Source organism: Plecotus auritus (genome assembly GCF_963455305.1).
Source record: "Plecotus auritus genome assembly, chromosome: 5".
In the NCBI taxonomy this organism is placed as follows: Eukaryota; Metazoa; Chordata; class Mammalia; order Chiroptera; family Vespertilionidae; genus Plecotus; species Plecotus auritus.
Window position 1 is genome coordinate 119,137,983 of NC_137776.1, and position 16,127 is coordinate 119,154,109.

Genomic DNA, 16,127 nt, shown 5'->3' on the forward strand with positions numbered 1-16,127 from the left:
TTGGTTTTCTAAATTGCTGTAATTCTCCTACATCATCAAAAATAAGTTTTATTAAATACTTTACTGGACACATTTACAAGTTTGAAGTATTACACTAAAAAAACCCAAAAAAACTAACCAATGTCTTTTAGACATAAAGTCATTTGAAAAAATCATTCCAAATCTAAGATATTTCTGTGAACAGATATTTTCAACAAAACTTAAAAAACTTAAAAAATGAAAATGCACAGTTCTTTAGCTAGTGCTTTAGCTTGTGATTACTGTACTTTCTCCTTTGCCATAATATTCTGTACTGGAGGTCCATTGCACGAGTTTCGTGCAATAGGCCTTCCTTCCCCTGGCTGCCAGCACCGATTTGCCTCCAGCACCTAGAACCCAGGCCTTCACTCTGGCCACCGCCTTCAGTCTTTGCTCCAGCCAGAGCGTTGCTTCTATAGCTCCCTTCGCCCCCAGCCCTTCCCCTCATAGCAGGCATCCCACCCCGCCCAGCTGCTTTGCACCTGCATGCGTGCTGCCCAGAGGCCCGGAGCGGCTGGGGGGAGGGGCCACCAACATCTTTGGCAGGTTAATTTGCATACTCACGTGTGATTGGCTGGTGAGCGTCATGAAGTGACAGTCAATTTGCATATTCCCCTTTTATTATTATAGATTGGATGTTGGGTTAGGGAGGGATACTGGGTTCATGAAGGAAAGAAAAAAATGGAAGAAGGACAGGGTGATTAAGAGCAGAAAGGCTGCAGAAAAATTGAGACCTCGAAAAGTCAAGAATAAAAAAAAAGTAAGAGGCAATAATTATGGGAAAGGAGCCAGAAAACTCTATGGGGAAGGAAAAAAGGAACAAACAGCATATTACAATTATTCCTATTTGGGGTAGAGGGAAAGGGGATTGGAAATTGTGGAAGAGGTCATATATTCTCACAATGAAATATTATAAAACAACCATTAAAATGAACAAATAGCATCTATAAATAACAACACAGATGAATAAGTAATGTTGAACACAAGAAGACAGGCAAAAGAATGCATATTGTATGATTTCATTTACATAAAGTTAAATACAACTAACATAGAGAGTTAGCAGTTGGATAGTGGACAGAAGAAATAGTTATTGGGAAGGGACGCAATCCATACTTCTGGAGTTTGGTTGATGTCATATTTTTTTACCTGTATAGTGCTTTCATGGGTTATTCTTTGTGTTAAGTCATTGAGCTAAACATTTGTATTTTGTACATTTTTCTAATTTGGTGTTATATTCAAAGTGGAGCAAAACAAAAAGTTTTGGGTAAGGAAAAAAGCAATGAGATAGTGACAAGACATAAAGCTAAGCACTAAACTTCACTCATATAATTATTAAGAATCAAATACTAATATTATTGCATCAGGATGGGCCTAACTGCCCAAAATTTTTTTATTTAATTAAAAAAATTAAATGATTAAGTTAAAAAATTTAAAAGGTCAATTTAAACAATGCTTTTTATTGACATAAACAAGACAGATTTGAAATAATTTTAAAATACAAACTACCCAGCATTGGGCTTACTAGGAAATAATAAAAGCATTCCCATTAAATCAGAGATAAGTAAAAACATTCTTTACCACCATTATTGTTGAATATTCATTCACTCATTCTCTGTTCAGATGACACTTGAGCAGAAACTTGAGGAAATGAGAGAGCAAATGACGAGGATACGTGGAAGGAAATCATTGTTGAGGCATCAGTCTAGGCAAGTGGATAGCAAAGTGGGAGGAATAAAAATTGGAGTGGAGGAAATAAATGACCATTATTAGTAGATAGTAAAATTGTTTACCTGGAAAACCCAAGAGATTCAGCTAAAAAGCTATTCCAAGTATCAGTAAAAGGTGGAAGGCACCTGAGGTCTGCCTCCACCTGCCGGCTGCCTGTTAGGCTCAGTCACTGAGAGCCTCTGGCAGTAGGGGAGTCCTGTGAGTAGGTTCTCAGTGAGTCACCAGGTAGGGGCGAGTGGTGTCACCAATGGTGCTCACATATTCAAACAGCACAAGTGCTGGGCCCGAGCCACTCAGCAAAACTCTCGGGGTACATCAAGGGCAGCCGCCACCCACCAGGGGCCTGCGGACCTTTGTGGTGGATCAATGGAACGGGGTCTCGGGGAGGCCTTAGGGTGAGGCCAGTGGAGTTCATCGGGCTAAAACAGATTTGGATTTGGCTACAGGGATGGAGGTGTGGTGGTGTGTCAGGTGTGCGAGGAAAACACGGGCCTCGTCCTAGACTAAGAGCCACGCAACTCAGCCTCTCCCGGTGCATCTCTGACACCCCCTGAGTCAGCCCAAACCCCCTCACAACCCTTCCAAGAACACCTGCACCAGCGGCCCAGGCTGCCCAGGAAAGATGGCTGCATCACACCATGAAGCAACTGAGATTCCAAGGGATAAAGTTCTAACCATCATACAGCTAGAAAATGGGTAACAATTAGAGAAAATGGTGAAAGAGTGGGGGTAAAACAAACTCTTCGGGTGGCATAGAGAACTCAGATTCCAAAAGCAGCTCTGTGTCTGCCCAGGATGCCTCTTCCAGCCAGTCCTCTGTGTCAGGAACCAGGGCACGTTCGGGGGAGGGACCTTCAGGCAGGGGTGCTGGGGCCTCAGTTGGGTGAGAGGCTGTACAGGCTGGCCCCTGTCCAGGGCTGCAGCTGGAGCTGCTGCTGGTGATGGCACGACTGCTGGAGGTGGACATCCTGCCAGGTCTGGAGCGGTGACCAGGTCTGTGCCTGCATGGGGCTGCTCAGGATCTGCACCAGGAGCAGGCTCTGCCTCCTGGGCTGGTGCTGGAGTTTCAAGAGGAGAAAAGATCACCCACCCACATGCCTGCATTTCCATGTGCTCCTCTCCCCGACCCTGCCCCAAACACAGGACACAGCCTCAGCCCAGGACCCACCACAGGATGTCCTCCCTGCCGGCAGTCCAGCAGATGGATGGTCTGAGGCAGGTCCTGCCCCTGGCCAGCCTCTGGGGGTGCTCCGTGTGTGTCCGGCACAGACCCCTCCCCATAAGCTTGCATTCACCTCCACCCCACATCCCACCCCACCTCCCCACCTTCTCCCCTTGGGCTCTGCCTCCTTGAGCTCCAGGTCCTCCGGCCGGGTTTGTAGAGCTTGGGCATGGTGCTCCAGGATGGAGTTGGACATTGTGAGCTGCCTGTGGAGCCTGGGCGGCTTTGGGGGAGGACTCTTTGTCCAGCCAACCAGGGGCCCAGGTTCCCCAGACGCCAGGTGGCCACACTCACTCTGGACCTGCTCTGGTGCTCAGTGGTGTGGCTCACCAGCCCCTCACTGGTGGACATAGGGTGGGGGTCTTTGTCGACCATCTGCTGCTCCTCCTGGCTTGAGTTTTGCCATCACAGTGACCGATAGCCTGTTGGAGATACCTCATGCCGTGCCAGGACCCAGTTGCTGCTGCTTCTGCCCCCTAGACCTTCTGCTCCCAGATCAGGCCCAGCCCTGTGTCTGCACAGACCTCCACCCAGGGGAAATGTGATTCTCCTCCAGGGCTTAGGATAGACCTCGGGCAGAGGATGCCACCCATGCTCCATGTCCCACCCCCCCCACACACAGCCTTGATGTGGGGTGTGAACCTGACAGGCCCATCAGGCTTCTAACTTCCTCCCATCAGCCTCTCCCTGTTGGGGCAGGCCCTCCCCATGTGAATCCACTTACACACACACACACACACACACACACACACACACACACACGGGGAGGGGACATGGGGCTGTTCAGGTGGGATGAGAGTGGTGGCCTTGCCGAAACCGGTTTGGCTCAGTGGATAGAGCGTTGGCCTGCGGACTGGGGGGTCCCGGGTTCGATTCCGGTCAAGGGCATGTACCTTGGTTGCGGGCACATCCCCAGTGGGAGGTGTGCAGGAGGCAGCTGATCGATGTTTCTCTCTCATCAATGTTTCTAGCTCTCTATCCCTCTCCCTTCCTCTCTGTGAAATATCAATAAAATATATTTAAAAAAAAAAAAAAAAAGAGAGTGGTGGCCTGACCAGAACAATCCCGCCCTGGGCCTCCCTGTGTACCTCTGGGTCCCACCTTGGAAAGGGCCATAGGTGTCTGAGCTGAGTCCGACGCCAGCGGTGGCCACAACAGAACAAGTTGTTACTGCTGGCTCTTTGGTGGTCATGGCCTCGGGACACAGGCACTCAACAGCAGACCATGTTGTAGGTTGAAAAGTCTCTAGTCAGATGAGCTGGGTAGGGGTTGTTTTAGAATATGGCTGTCTGGAGACCAGGTTCCAAGTTCTGTTGGGCTCCATCGTCAGGAAATGAGGTCACTGCCTGGCCCCCTACTCCGAGGTCTCCTCAGACAAGAGCAGGATAAGTCCTAGCACCTAAATTAATGACTTGGCTACTAAATCAACAGCATAGATGGGACCCAGGGTTGGGTGGGGCCAGAGGAAATAATGTTTTGAAACTGGAATTATTATATTACAATAAGAAAGCAAAAAACTGCTTCTACTTTTACAAAACCATCTTTCTGTTCATTCTGCTTATACTGTGCCCATTTCGGTTTAACTGATCCCCATTTCTTTTGGAGGGAAGCTGGTTTTTACAAATGCTTTCGCAAGGTACATAGGTGTGATGCTTTCTGATTACTAGTAAAAACAGTACAGAACATGAACTATAGAAGCATGTATGCTTTTTAAAAGATACATTCATACCGAACACTTCGTAACAATTTCCTTCTCAATCTCCTTAGCAATATCAGTACATTACATGAATTTCTTAAGTCAAAGAGCCTGTCATATTCTTATTTGTATTTTGTCTTTGTGAATTCTAGACAATAGATGTTGTTACAGATACTTGTTAACTATGAGTAACTTGTTTCCTCACTACATAGATATGATAGGCAGAACAATGCCCCACCCCAAGATGTCCATGTCCTAAACCCTGTAATTTACAAATGTAATATATGGCAAAAGGGAATTCAGTTTGCTAATCAGATGACCTTGAGATGGGAGCCTGGATTATCCACGTGGGCCCAATGTAATCATAGCAGAATTTAGACATAAAAGAGGAAGACAGGAGAGTCCGTGCCAGAGTGACGTAACCTGAAAAAGACTCCCTTCTCCCCCCGCCGTCCCCCGCCCCCACTATCCTTGGCTTTGCAGATGAAAAGTGGCCACCAGCCAAGGAAGATGAGCAGCCCCTGGAAGCTGGAAAAGACAGAAACAGACTCTTCCCTAGAGCTGCCACAAGAAACGCAGCCCTCTGGACACTGATTTTAGTCCAGTGAGAGCCACTGTGAACTTGTGACCTGCAAAGTTTGTGTTGCTTTATTGTGCTGTTTTAAGCCACTACGTTTGTGGTAATTTGTTACACCAGCAACAGACAACTAATACAGTAAACAAAAGGTGAAAACATGGCACAGTTCCTCCTGGGACCACGCTTCTGAGTGTCTGTGCACACAGGGCAGGCCTTAGGCACAAGGTGAGGCAGCTGTCTTGGGCAACTTATTCCCTGTCAGCATCTCACTGCTCTTTCCGAATAACTTTGTCTTCTAGAAACCACAGCATTAAGAGGAGAAGACACTGTTCTCTGGATACCTGTACCACACCAGCCTTCCAGGACCAGGCCAGTGACTCGTGTTTCAGTCACTTTCATCCCCGTAACGTTCATTCGAAGACCTGGGTGGTAGGTGAGACAACTATCATGAGGGAACCTGTAGTGCAAAAAGATGGGGTGTCAGAACATAGAAACAAGGCAAGAGGTTCATTATCCAAAAGATGGGCATTCTGAGGAAAGTTTTTCATCATTTTTCTTCTTGGGAGTGGAGCAGATAGGACACAACACATTTGGCAAGTCAATCCTGTAGCAAAAAATAAAATAAAAAAAGAGCAGATACCCAGGCAAGTCAATCCTGTAGCAAAAAATAAAATAAAAAAAGAGCAGATACCCAGGTAGTTATTTAATATCAGGGAAGTTGAAAGGCAGGTATGGAGCCCTAGGATAAGTGATGAATTAAACTCTGCTCCTGAGCATACCAATTCGTTAATTGGTATGCTTACCAGCAGATCTGCTAATACCCATCAGCAAAGAAAATGGAGCACAAAGCAGGAGATGTCTTATTAGAAAAATTATGGCCAAAGTAGAAAAACCTTTAGACTGAATCAATACTAAGCTAACACTTCAAACCTAGAGATCCATATATTGCTTCTATCCTGAGGTAGGTGTCGTCTAAATGTGAGGTGGGGATTCAATGCCCCATCAGGGAATGGTATAAAGCTAAATGAGCAGGGCCCAAGCTCATCATGATATACTTACTGTGTCCAAAGCATAACCTGAGTCTCATTCTCACTGAAACCTTTATTCATTAGAGTTCACTGTGTGAGAGTAAATTTAACCAGATAAAATAATTGTGGGAGCATAATGAAGTACAATAGTACTTCTCAACCATTGTTGTTGTTGTTGTTAACCCCTATACACCTGGGAGCCAGAGAAGATAACAAAAACCCATCAGTAACAGTACTTTATTACAGCAAGGGTTCCCATTTGGGGAGAATGGGGGGAGGGTTTGTCAGACCTTGAATGAGTCTGAAAAATCAGACCTTAGTATGATTCTGTTGCCTACCAACTCCTGCCCACACTGCACCCCCAGAGGGAATCTTTCTCTGGTTGAAAATCACTGTGGAGTTTAAAGCGGACCTCGCTGGGAATCAGACAACAGATCAGGATTTGAATCCCGGCTCCATGACTGGTTTTTCTCAACCTTTCTCAGATATTTCATGGCCCACCTGCAGCTGGATTACTTATGATGCTCATTTAAAAATGAAGATTCCTCTGCAACTCTGAGGTGGTTGTTCACGGTCTCCATTTTTTGCAATCAGAGGTGAGTATATGGCATTATAAAGAAAGAAACATTTATCCTGTGAATCACTTTAGCCAAGTTATTGCACTTCTTTGATTTCTTTACCTGAAAAATAAGAGGTTTGGCTGAAAGGTAGTTATAGTACTTAAAATTCCTACAGTGCGGCAGAGTGAAAGATAGTCCTTGGAGCTAAAAGACATGGATTCCAATACCAACGCCACCACTTCCTGTGTGACATTGAGTGAATTATTCAACCTATTTTACTTTCAATTTCTTCATCTGTGAAACAAGTTTAATAAGAATATCCATTTTTGCAGGTTTCTTGTAAGAATTAGCAATAGTGTATTTAAATTGCTTGGCAATCCTTAAAATTATCTTTTTAAAGCAAGTGTTATCACCTCAAAAATAACTTGATATCTTTACCTCATTAAAATGTTAGCATTGCTCTGGCCAGGTGGCTCAGTTGGTTGGAATGTCATCCTGTACACTGAAAGGTCTCAGGTTCGATTCCCAGTCAGGGCACATACCTGGGTTGTGGGTTTGATCCCCTATCCCGGCAAATGCAGGAGGCAACCAATCGATGTTTCTCTCACATTTCTCTCTCTCTCAAAAAACAAAAAATAAATAAATGTTAGCATTGTAAAGCTTCTTCAAGGAGGGAGAGGAGTAGACTGTGTACTACACATTGAGGATGTGTCAGTGCCAGAGAAAAAGTATAAGATTCTTGAGCCGAAGGTCCAGAACTGGTACACTGTCAATATTGCCACATTCACTTCACAAATCCAGCCCAGATTCCAAGGATGTGCATAGAGACTCCTTCTCTTGATAGCAGAAACTGCAAAGTCACATTATAAAGGACATATTCCTTTGCTTAAACTGACACCAGTAGTTCTTAGGTTTTGGCATGCATCAATCTCCTGTAAGGCTTGTTAAAACATAGACTACTAGGTCCACCTGAGTTTTTGATTCAGTAAGTCTGGGATAAGGCCCAGTAATTTTGATTTCTAACAATTTCCCAAGTGATGCTGCTGCTGTCTGCAGATCACATTTGGAGATCCATTGGTCTACAGCAGAGCAGTGGAATCTTCTCTATGAAAAAAATAAATATGTAATTTTATTCCTAAATAAACTATTTCCTGTATTGAGTAACATAGATTATTTATGATATGTTTCTCTTATAGTAAAATAAGAAAATTTAAAAATCTGAGTATTTTTAGAGGACTTTGATTTTCCCTCTTTTTTTGAAAAATATAAATTTTGTTTTGTGATGATACTCTAAACACATCATAAACTCCATTCAATCAAAAACCATTGAAACTTTTTATTTCATCTCTCCCCTTGTCTCTTCCTACCCCTTCTACATTCCTTCCCCCTTCATGCCAAATACAATTAGGTCACTGAGGGGAAGGTCTTATTGAGTCAAATGAGAAAATTGTATTTTGTTAAATTAATAAGAAAAATAATTGAATAACCAATAATTAAACAAATATGAATAAAGTATATTCATATTGCACTTTCTCACTTAATAGTTGAAGGAACAGGTTCAGAGGAGTTGAGTAACTTGCACCCAAACACTGATTTCGGTTTAATTACCCCTACTTGATATATCATAAATACACATGATCTAAATCAACAGTCCTCTACCTTCATCTGAATTCTTCAAACAATGAAATACCTATGGAGATCTTTTGTAAACTCTAAGTTAATTGTGACTTCCTCCTTCTTAGAAAATGCACTCGGTTTTCTATTCTTTATTAACAAGAGGAAAATAAGTAATTACCAAATTCTTACCTAATTTTTCAGAACATTTTCCTGGAAAGACAGGAATTAGCTACATTATACTGAGGAAAATGAGACTTAGGTAGGTTCAGACATTTATCTGTAATCATAAATTGGAACCAGGACTGGTTTGTTTTCACTGCATCAAATTTCTTTCCATTGCATCAAACAAATTATAAATATTCAGATTAGTCCATGATAATTATCCATGATGAACTCATAATTAACTCATAATAAACTTTTTGCTCATTTATTTAGTCTGATTTTAAGTGTCAAGAAAAACACCTTCATTCCATTCGTTACCATACCCATTCCTTCCGTTTTTCCTCTCCTAATAGATGTGGGTATAAGTGGGAGAAAGCAGAAAGGGAGGTAGGGGAAAAGTGAACTTAGTAAAATGTTTATTTTCCATAATGCTTTCAAAATTGTTCAAAAGTAGAGTTATGGAGCTGCAGTTCTTGCTAGCAAATCTACAGATGCTCTCACATTATTTACATCTTAAGTATTTCAAATACTTTACTATTTGCCTAACATGGTATTATCCTAAGTGATGCTTATTGTTCACTTACTATATGCCCATATTTACTACCTTATTTAATATTTACAACAATTCTCTAAGACAGGTACTGTTTTTATCTGTAGTTCACAGATTAAAATAGGGATAGATGATTATTTGTTTGATTCCAAATCTTACTGTCTTATCAGTGACACTATTTTGTCTTGCTACTTGTACATTTTTAAAAATCAAGTAAAATGATAGTACTACAAGAATAGCTTTGAATCGATTGAACACTGAGCCTATTTCAGAATAAGTCATTTCTGGCAGAATGAAAGGGGACAGGGGAAAAGAAAACATCTGGTTTATTTTAAAAAATGCAAGTGAACATAGCTATGAGACTGATGCATTTAGCTAACATATATGACCAAATGTATGCACCTCTAAAGCAGTCACCTGAGAAAGACATGTTTATTTGAACAATGCTATCATTTATACAGCAAGTTTTTAGACTGATTATTTTGTGTACAGATCTAATTGTTCCTTAATAATAACAGCAACAAAAATATGTATTGTTCAATTTATCAGTGATTGCTTATTTAATTTACTAGATTTGACTCTGAACAACTTTTTGGATATTTTCCAAAATCAAATCCAATCTTCAGAGAACATGTTCATTGACATTGCTGCATTTCCTAAAATTGTAATTCAGATTCTGAACATAATTCCTAAAAATAGCATCTAAAAATGTTTTGGCTATGCCAGGAAACTAGAGTCATCAATTAAATAAGTTTATAATTTTCCAAGGTGAATATTCTAAATATTTCAATGTAAATACATTCCAAGGTGACCAAGCCTACATATTGTGAAAACAGAAGAGTAATTTTATTATAAAAGGAAAGGAGGAAGATATTTGGACTAAATAAACTTTAGGTTCAACCTATTATAAGACAATTAGGGGCAACCTATTATAAAACAATTATTGGCATTCCTTTAAAAGAATTTTCAGTTGTGAGACTTCCTCAAATAAATGGGCCTTACATACCCACTCCTGTTCAATAATTTGAGCAAATAACGCCCCCCACATACCAGTACCAGTGACCTGGTTATGGGTAGAGTTTCAGAGAAATCTTTTATCTGGAATTCTTTAAAATAGCTAACATCTAGGGTCATATAAATAATCAAGGCACATTTCATTTACATGCAGAGAACTACACAATAGCAGACAAGTCTGGTAGGAAAGCTTCAAGTTACAGAATATTCAGCTTAATTAATATAACTTAAATAGAGAAGACTTTATTTTTGCAAATAAAACACGAAGTTCAAAGGTAGGCAGTCCAGGACTAATTGAGCAGCTCAAATATGGCAGCAGGAGCCCATCTTCTCCTCCATCTTTCAAGGATTGGTCTTTGACTTAATTGCTTATTGGGACGATACTCTAACTAACTGAGCTACCTGGCCAGAGCTGGTTCTTGTTCTTTCAATTTTATGAAAGAGGGCTTGGTCTAGAGTGGTAAAGAAAATTGTACAAGTCATCAAGCTTATAAGCACTGGAATCAATTTCTAGTTGACACCAGAAACCCTGCTATTTAACATGGGCAAAGAAATCATAACATCAAGAAAACCATGCTTTCCCAAAGACCAAGAATTGAGCTTCTCCCACTGTGGAGAACAGTATGGAGTTTTTTCAAAAAACTAAAAATGGAACTCCCATTTGACCCAGTGATCCCACTTCTAGGAATATATCCCAAGAAACTAGAAACACGAATCAGAAAGGATATATGCACCCTTATGTTCATAGCAGCACAATTTAGCATAGCTAAGATTTGGAAACAGCCTAAGTGCCCATCAACCGATGAGTGGATTAAAAAACTGTGGTATATCTACACAACGGAATTCTAAGCTGCGGTAAAAAAGAAGGAGTTCTTACCATTTGCAATAACATGGATGGAGATGGAGAGCATTATGCTAAGTGAAATAAGCCAGGCAGAGAAAGATAAATATCACATGATCTCACTCATTTGTGGAATATAATGAACAACATAAACTGATGAACAAAAACAGATCAGAGACAGAGAAATATCAATCAGAACATCAAACCTCAGGGAAGGTAGGGGAGGGTGGGGGTAAAGGGAAGAGATCAACCAAAGGACTTATATGCATGCATATAAGCCTAATCAATGGACACAGACAACAGGGGGGTGGGGGCATAAATGGGGGGTGGGGAGTAATGGGGGAATAAGGACACATATGTAATACCTTAATCAATAAAGAAATTAAAAAAAAAAAGAATTGAGCTTCTCTTAAAAGGCAATCAAAAACGAATCCACTGGATTCTCACACAATGGTCTTGTTCTCACTTTTAACAAAATTTGTTCCTAAAAGGAGAGAGCCACGGTCACCTGGGATTAACCATGTGCTTCATTAATCATTGAAACCTTAGCATGGTTCTCAAAGGTCACTTACTGATGGGAGATTTCCAGATGGCAAATGGCTTATTTAATACCTACTTTATATATTTTCCAGACTTGGTTTGCTTTTATTATTTTTCCCTGCCACATAGAGCAGGGCCTGAAATAAATTAGGCCTATCATTATATTAATAAAAATAGAAAGTAGAATATATTACCTTCTTCAGGTAGTAAACACCCTCTTTTCAAAGTGCACCAACTCTGTCATATAGGTTATTGTGGAATGGGCTAGGAAATTTTGGTAGGATAAACACTTTTGCAGGAGGATGGATCTTTAAGAAACATATCCACAATTTTTCTTCAGGCTTGATGTATCCTTTCCTACTAGAAAAATTTCAATTTACATATAGGTATATAATTCTTGCTAATTCAGTACAACTGTGTTCCACACCAGGCTCAAGTTCTCCGCATTAATGCTGAGTGAGTTGATGTGTCTTAATAATCTCCAACTGTGTTAACTTCTCCCAGGTGCAATCTTATGTTTCACAAGGTTAATACATTTAATGCATACACTTACTGGAGCTGTTTTTATCACATCTAAAAATTTTCATTTGTTAAAGACCCAATTTCCAAATGTTTATTTTTTAGTCTGTTTATTGAAGTGTCAAGATAAACACCTTTATTCCACTAGTTAGCATTCCAATTCCTTCCATATTTCCTCTCTTAATAGTTGTAGCATTAGATTGGAAGAGCATAAAGGGTGAACCTGACAAAGTGTATATTTTCTAAATGTCTTCAAAACTCCTGAAAAGTTCATGGGGTTGGGGTGGGGAGTGACTTATCCAGCCAGCTAACAGGCTATTCTTTTAAAAATGTCCTAGTAGTTTTCAACCAGGAGAATACGTTCAGAGAAAAGTATTTAGTATCTTGCCTATCTAGGTCTTGAAGAAATGGAGAGCTTTAATAACAATATAAACGTTTATTGTTTACTATTACACTTAAATTAACATACTACAAAAACATTTGGCTCTGTATCCACTCACAACTGTTGTATGAAGTAACCCTTTTACATTATACAAATTGTCAGTAAAGCAATGTAAGAGAAAATGTTTTTTTTAAAAAACAGTTTTCCATATTCTTACAAGTTATTTACATAGAAACAAGTATTTTGTTAATTATATAAAATTCTTATTCTTACTCATTAAGGTATATATCTCTAAGGCTTTCTTCTAAGCTCGCTTTTTAAGTTGGTGTTACTGTGAGTCAATAAATTAATTATTTCATTAATTCAGATTTCTCACTAATTCCAACTGGTCTTTCTCCTCACCAACTCCCCCCTCCCCTTTATTTAATTGTAGGAGAGATATGAACCTAAGTCTGGGACTATTTCCAAATCATAAATTGTGAAAAGTTGTGATAAGTAATTGGTTAAAAAAAAAAGAGGAAAGCTTCTGTGCCCTTGATGGTTTATAAAGAACTTCATGAAGTCATCACCACAGCCTTTTCCTCCCCTGAAAGTCTTCTGACAAGATCTTTCCATCTACTAGCAGTGGCTTCTTGTTAGAACCAATGAAGAGCTTCCAGGTCTTTTACCTTCCCCGTGGATCAGAAGCTCTTTGAGGGGGCGGGACAAAAATCTTAGTGCTCTCTCGCCTCCTAGAACAGGCTGCACAACGTATACACCAGTTTTAAGTTATAAATAAATAGCTGACATAAAAGAGAGAGATGCTTCATTAGATATAAATGTTCTGTTTTCGCTCTGCTTCTTGCTTTCTCTTAGCTGCTATAAGGCATCAATGATGAGAACACAGAAGTCGATTACATAGTGTCGGGGAAGTGGTGCTCCATAAACTCTAATAAAACAAACCAATCTCTCCCACGCGGCTCTGGAGAAACGCTCAGGATGTTGGAGCAGGTGCTTTGCAGCCACATCAAGAGTGCGCAGCATCGCAGTAAGTTGGAAATGGAAAGTTGAGTGTAAAATAACAGCCTATTTGTCCACGTAGGGAAATAAAGCATCCTGGAAGGCTTTCCCCTGCTTGAGAAATCAAGTGCCTGTGAACTCGGTTCTTCCGACCATTAACAAAATTGAAGGGAAAATAAAAAGTATTCGCGGATGTTTTCAACGGGGCAATGGGGAGGCAGGGAAGCCAGGATCCAAGACTTCCCACAACTGGGACGAAAGGAGAAGGGCTTTTCTGTGCGGTCTGCCTTCCACGGACAGCCGGGGCCGGGCGAGGTGGGGGCGACAGAAGGTCCAGCCCGTAGAGAGGCGAGAGGAAGAGGCGGGGGTCCAGTCCGGAGGGTGGTGACTGCGCTGCACACCTGCGGGGGCGGCGCTCCGCGGCGAGGGCGCAGCCAGAGCTACCCGGAGGGACGGGAGCCGGTGGCCCGAGGTGTGCCCAGCAGCCAAGGACAGAACCCCTCCCCGACCAGACCGGGCAGTCTTGGACCCTGGCATTCACCCCAGCACCCTGGCAGCCCCTCCCCTTTAGGTCCGGCTTTCGGTCCGGGTGCAGGGGCCCCTCCTGCATTTTCCTCCCGGGCCCGGCTTCGCGGGTTGGTTTTATTCTCCCTCATCACCCTGCTGCTCGCCCCCACCCCGCCCCCCTCGCCGGTGGCCCCGGTGGCCCCGGGCTCTCGGAGGAAGGCGGTGCGGGGGAGCGCGGGGGGCGCCTCTCCCACCGTGCGGAGTTGGAGGTGCGAGTTGCTGGACACTTTGTTGTAAACTCTTGGCGGTGGAACGTCCTGCTCGCTCCCACACCCTCACCGCCTGCTCCTCCTTCCCTCTGACACCTGTATTTTCGATTTCAGGATATTTTTCCTTAGGTGAATTCGCTAGCCATCATCTGTTCAGAAAATAATGACCTGATGGTTTTCATACTTTTGTTGAAGGCTGACTGCATAAAATGCCATAGTCGGGAAAGGGAAAGGGAAAGGGAAAGGGAAAGGGAAAGGGAAAGGGAAAGGAAAGTGTGCGTGCTTGTGTGTGTGTGAGAGAGAGAGAAAGAGAGAGAGAGAGAGAGAGAGAGAGAGAGAGAGAGAGAGAGAGAGAGACTTAGGACTTAGGGGGAGGGCAGGGGGGCTTCTCTCCCTCGGAGGACAGACAGAATGATACATACTGTCATTAACAGTTTTGACCCACCTAGACCCCACCCTCCGGTTGCATCCATCACAGTCATTACAAAGGGGCAGCGCTGTCACACGGCCTGCCCTGCTCGCGGGGCTCCCGGGGCTCCCGGGCTGGCTTAATGAGGTGCACCCAGCCGGGGCTATTGTGCGCCGCGAAGGAGGCCGAAGCGAGAAGGCGACGATCTTAGCAGCTGCTCACGGCAGCCCTGCAGCCTCCGCCGAGCCCGGACCTCCGGGGGACGGACGCCTCTGGAAGTGTTTCCCTGCAGGAGCCCATCAGGAGGAGGAAGACTGCGGCGGGGCTGGTGAACTTAGACGGGGCATTCCTCTCCTGCGGCGGAGCGGGCTGGAGGCAAGTGCAAGCACTCGGGTAACCGTGGGGGCGCTGGGGGCGGGGGTGTTGATGATGGTGGTGGTGGTTTTAAGCCAGTCCTCGGTCAAAAGGCGGCTTGGATCAATTTCCCCTCCAACCACTCAACTCGCCCCTTTACCTTTTGTTTTGTTAGCTTGGCTTTTTCCACCCCACCCCCTCCCCGGATACCTTCTGAGCCTTCGCGTCTGGCTCGGGGGCTTGTGCATTTTAAATATAATTCTGATGGGTGACTGTTCTCTCCTTTTTGTTGTGATTACTAGAGAGACTTTAGTCCTGCCTTCCCAGTTCTGCGCCCTGAACAAGCAGTTTTGAAAAATTAAGTGCAAAAAAGCATGACAAAGCAATCTGAGGTTGCCTTGGTAAGTGAACTTTTAAACCAAAAATTACCATTTTTTCTTGTATGCTCATCGATTGGGTGGTTCCAAGGGGAATCATCACACACAAAGGGCTGGGAGGAGGGGGCGGTGAAGCAAACCAGCAAACACAGTCGTTCTGATTTTGTTTTTGTCTTTACTATGGTCAGTAGACATGTTCTGTGTTTATCCGTTTGATACTCTTGGAAAGGTAACAGGCTTGATGTAAAGTGGGGAGAGTTGGCAGTCTCCAGGGTGGAGGTGCAGGGCTAGGGAACGAGGTGATTGTGTGGTTTCAAAGACCGGTGCTCTGCCTTCCTGAACTCAGCACAGTGGCGGGGTCATTCCTGATCAAAATCCTTAAGGAGAAAAGGAACTACGGGGTCATCCGGAGTCACGACAACTATCTCTGTGCCCTCACCTGCACTTTTAGACCTTCTCTTCCTCACACTTCCCCAGGTAGCAACGTTAGAAGCCATCCTTCTCAGACAAACTTTAAATGCTAAGTGATGATCACATAATAGCTTTGGAAAGTTGTGGTCTTGAAAGGTTTGAGGCTGGAGAAAGGCACTGCTTACATCCCTCTTTCCCACTTCTCTCTTCTTGCCTCCTCCAAGCCCGCTTTTTACCCTAAAGTATACATATTCATTTAAAGGTCCTTCCTTCACCTCCTCTCCTAATCCCTTTCTTTTGGTTTTCAATGGGAGACATGTTCCAAGGAAGAACTTCTGAGTTTTGTC

General features: G+C 43.0%; 1 protein-coding gene across 4 annotated transcripts in view; it reads left to right on the top strand.

Moving 5' to 3' along the window:
• Nucleotides 1-14,530: 14,530 nt before the first annotated feature.
• ELAVL2 (ELAV like RNA binding protein 2) overlaps nt 14,531-16,127 on the top strand; it is a 161,975-nt gene continuing 160,378 nt past the window's right edge. The window contains exons 1-2 of one of the 4 annotated variants that reach the window (XM_080667462.1): nt 14,531-15,013; nt 15,295-15,393. Coding sequence is in view for 1 of the 4 variants with exons in the window: in XM_080667464.1 (XP_080523590.1) it covers nt 15,367-15,393 (27 nt within the window). In the remaining 3 variants the exon portion in view is untranslated. Of the gene's footprint in view, nt 15,014-15,294; nt 15,394-16,127 lie in introns of those variants that run through there. The other 3 variants (XM_080667464.1, XM_080667453.1, XM_080667480.1) reach the window with 3 other exon arrangements.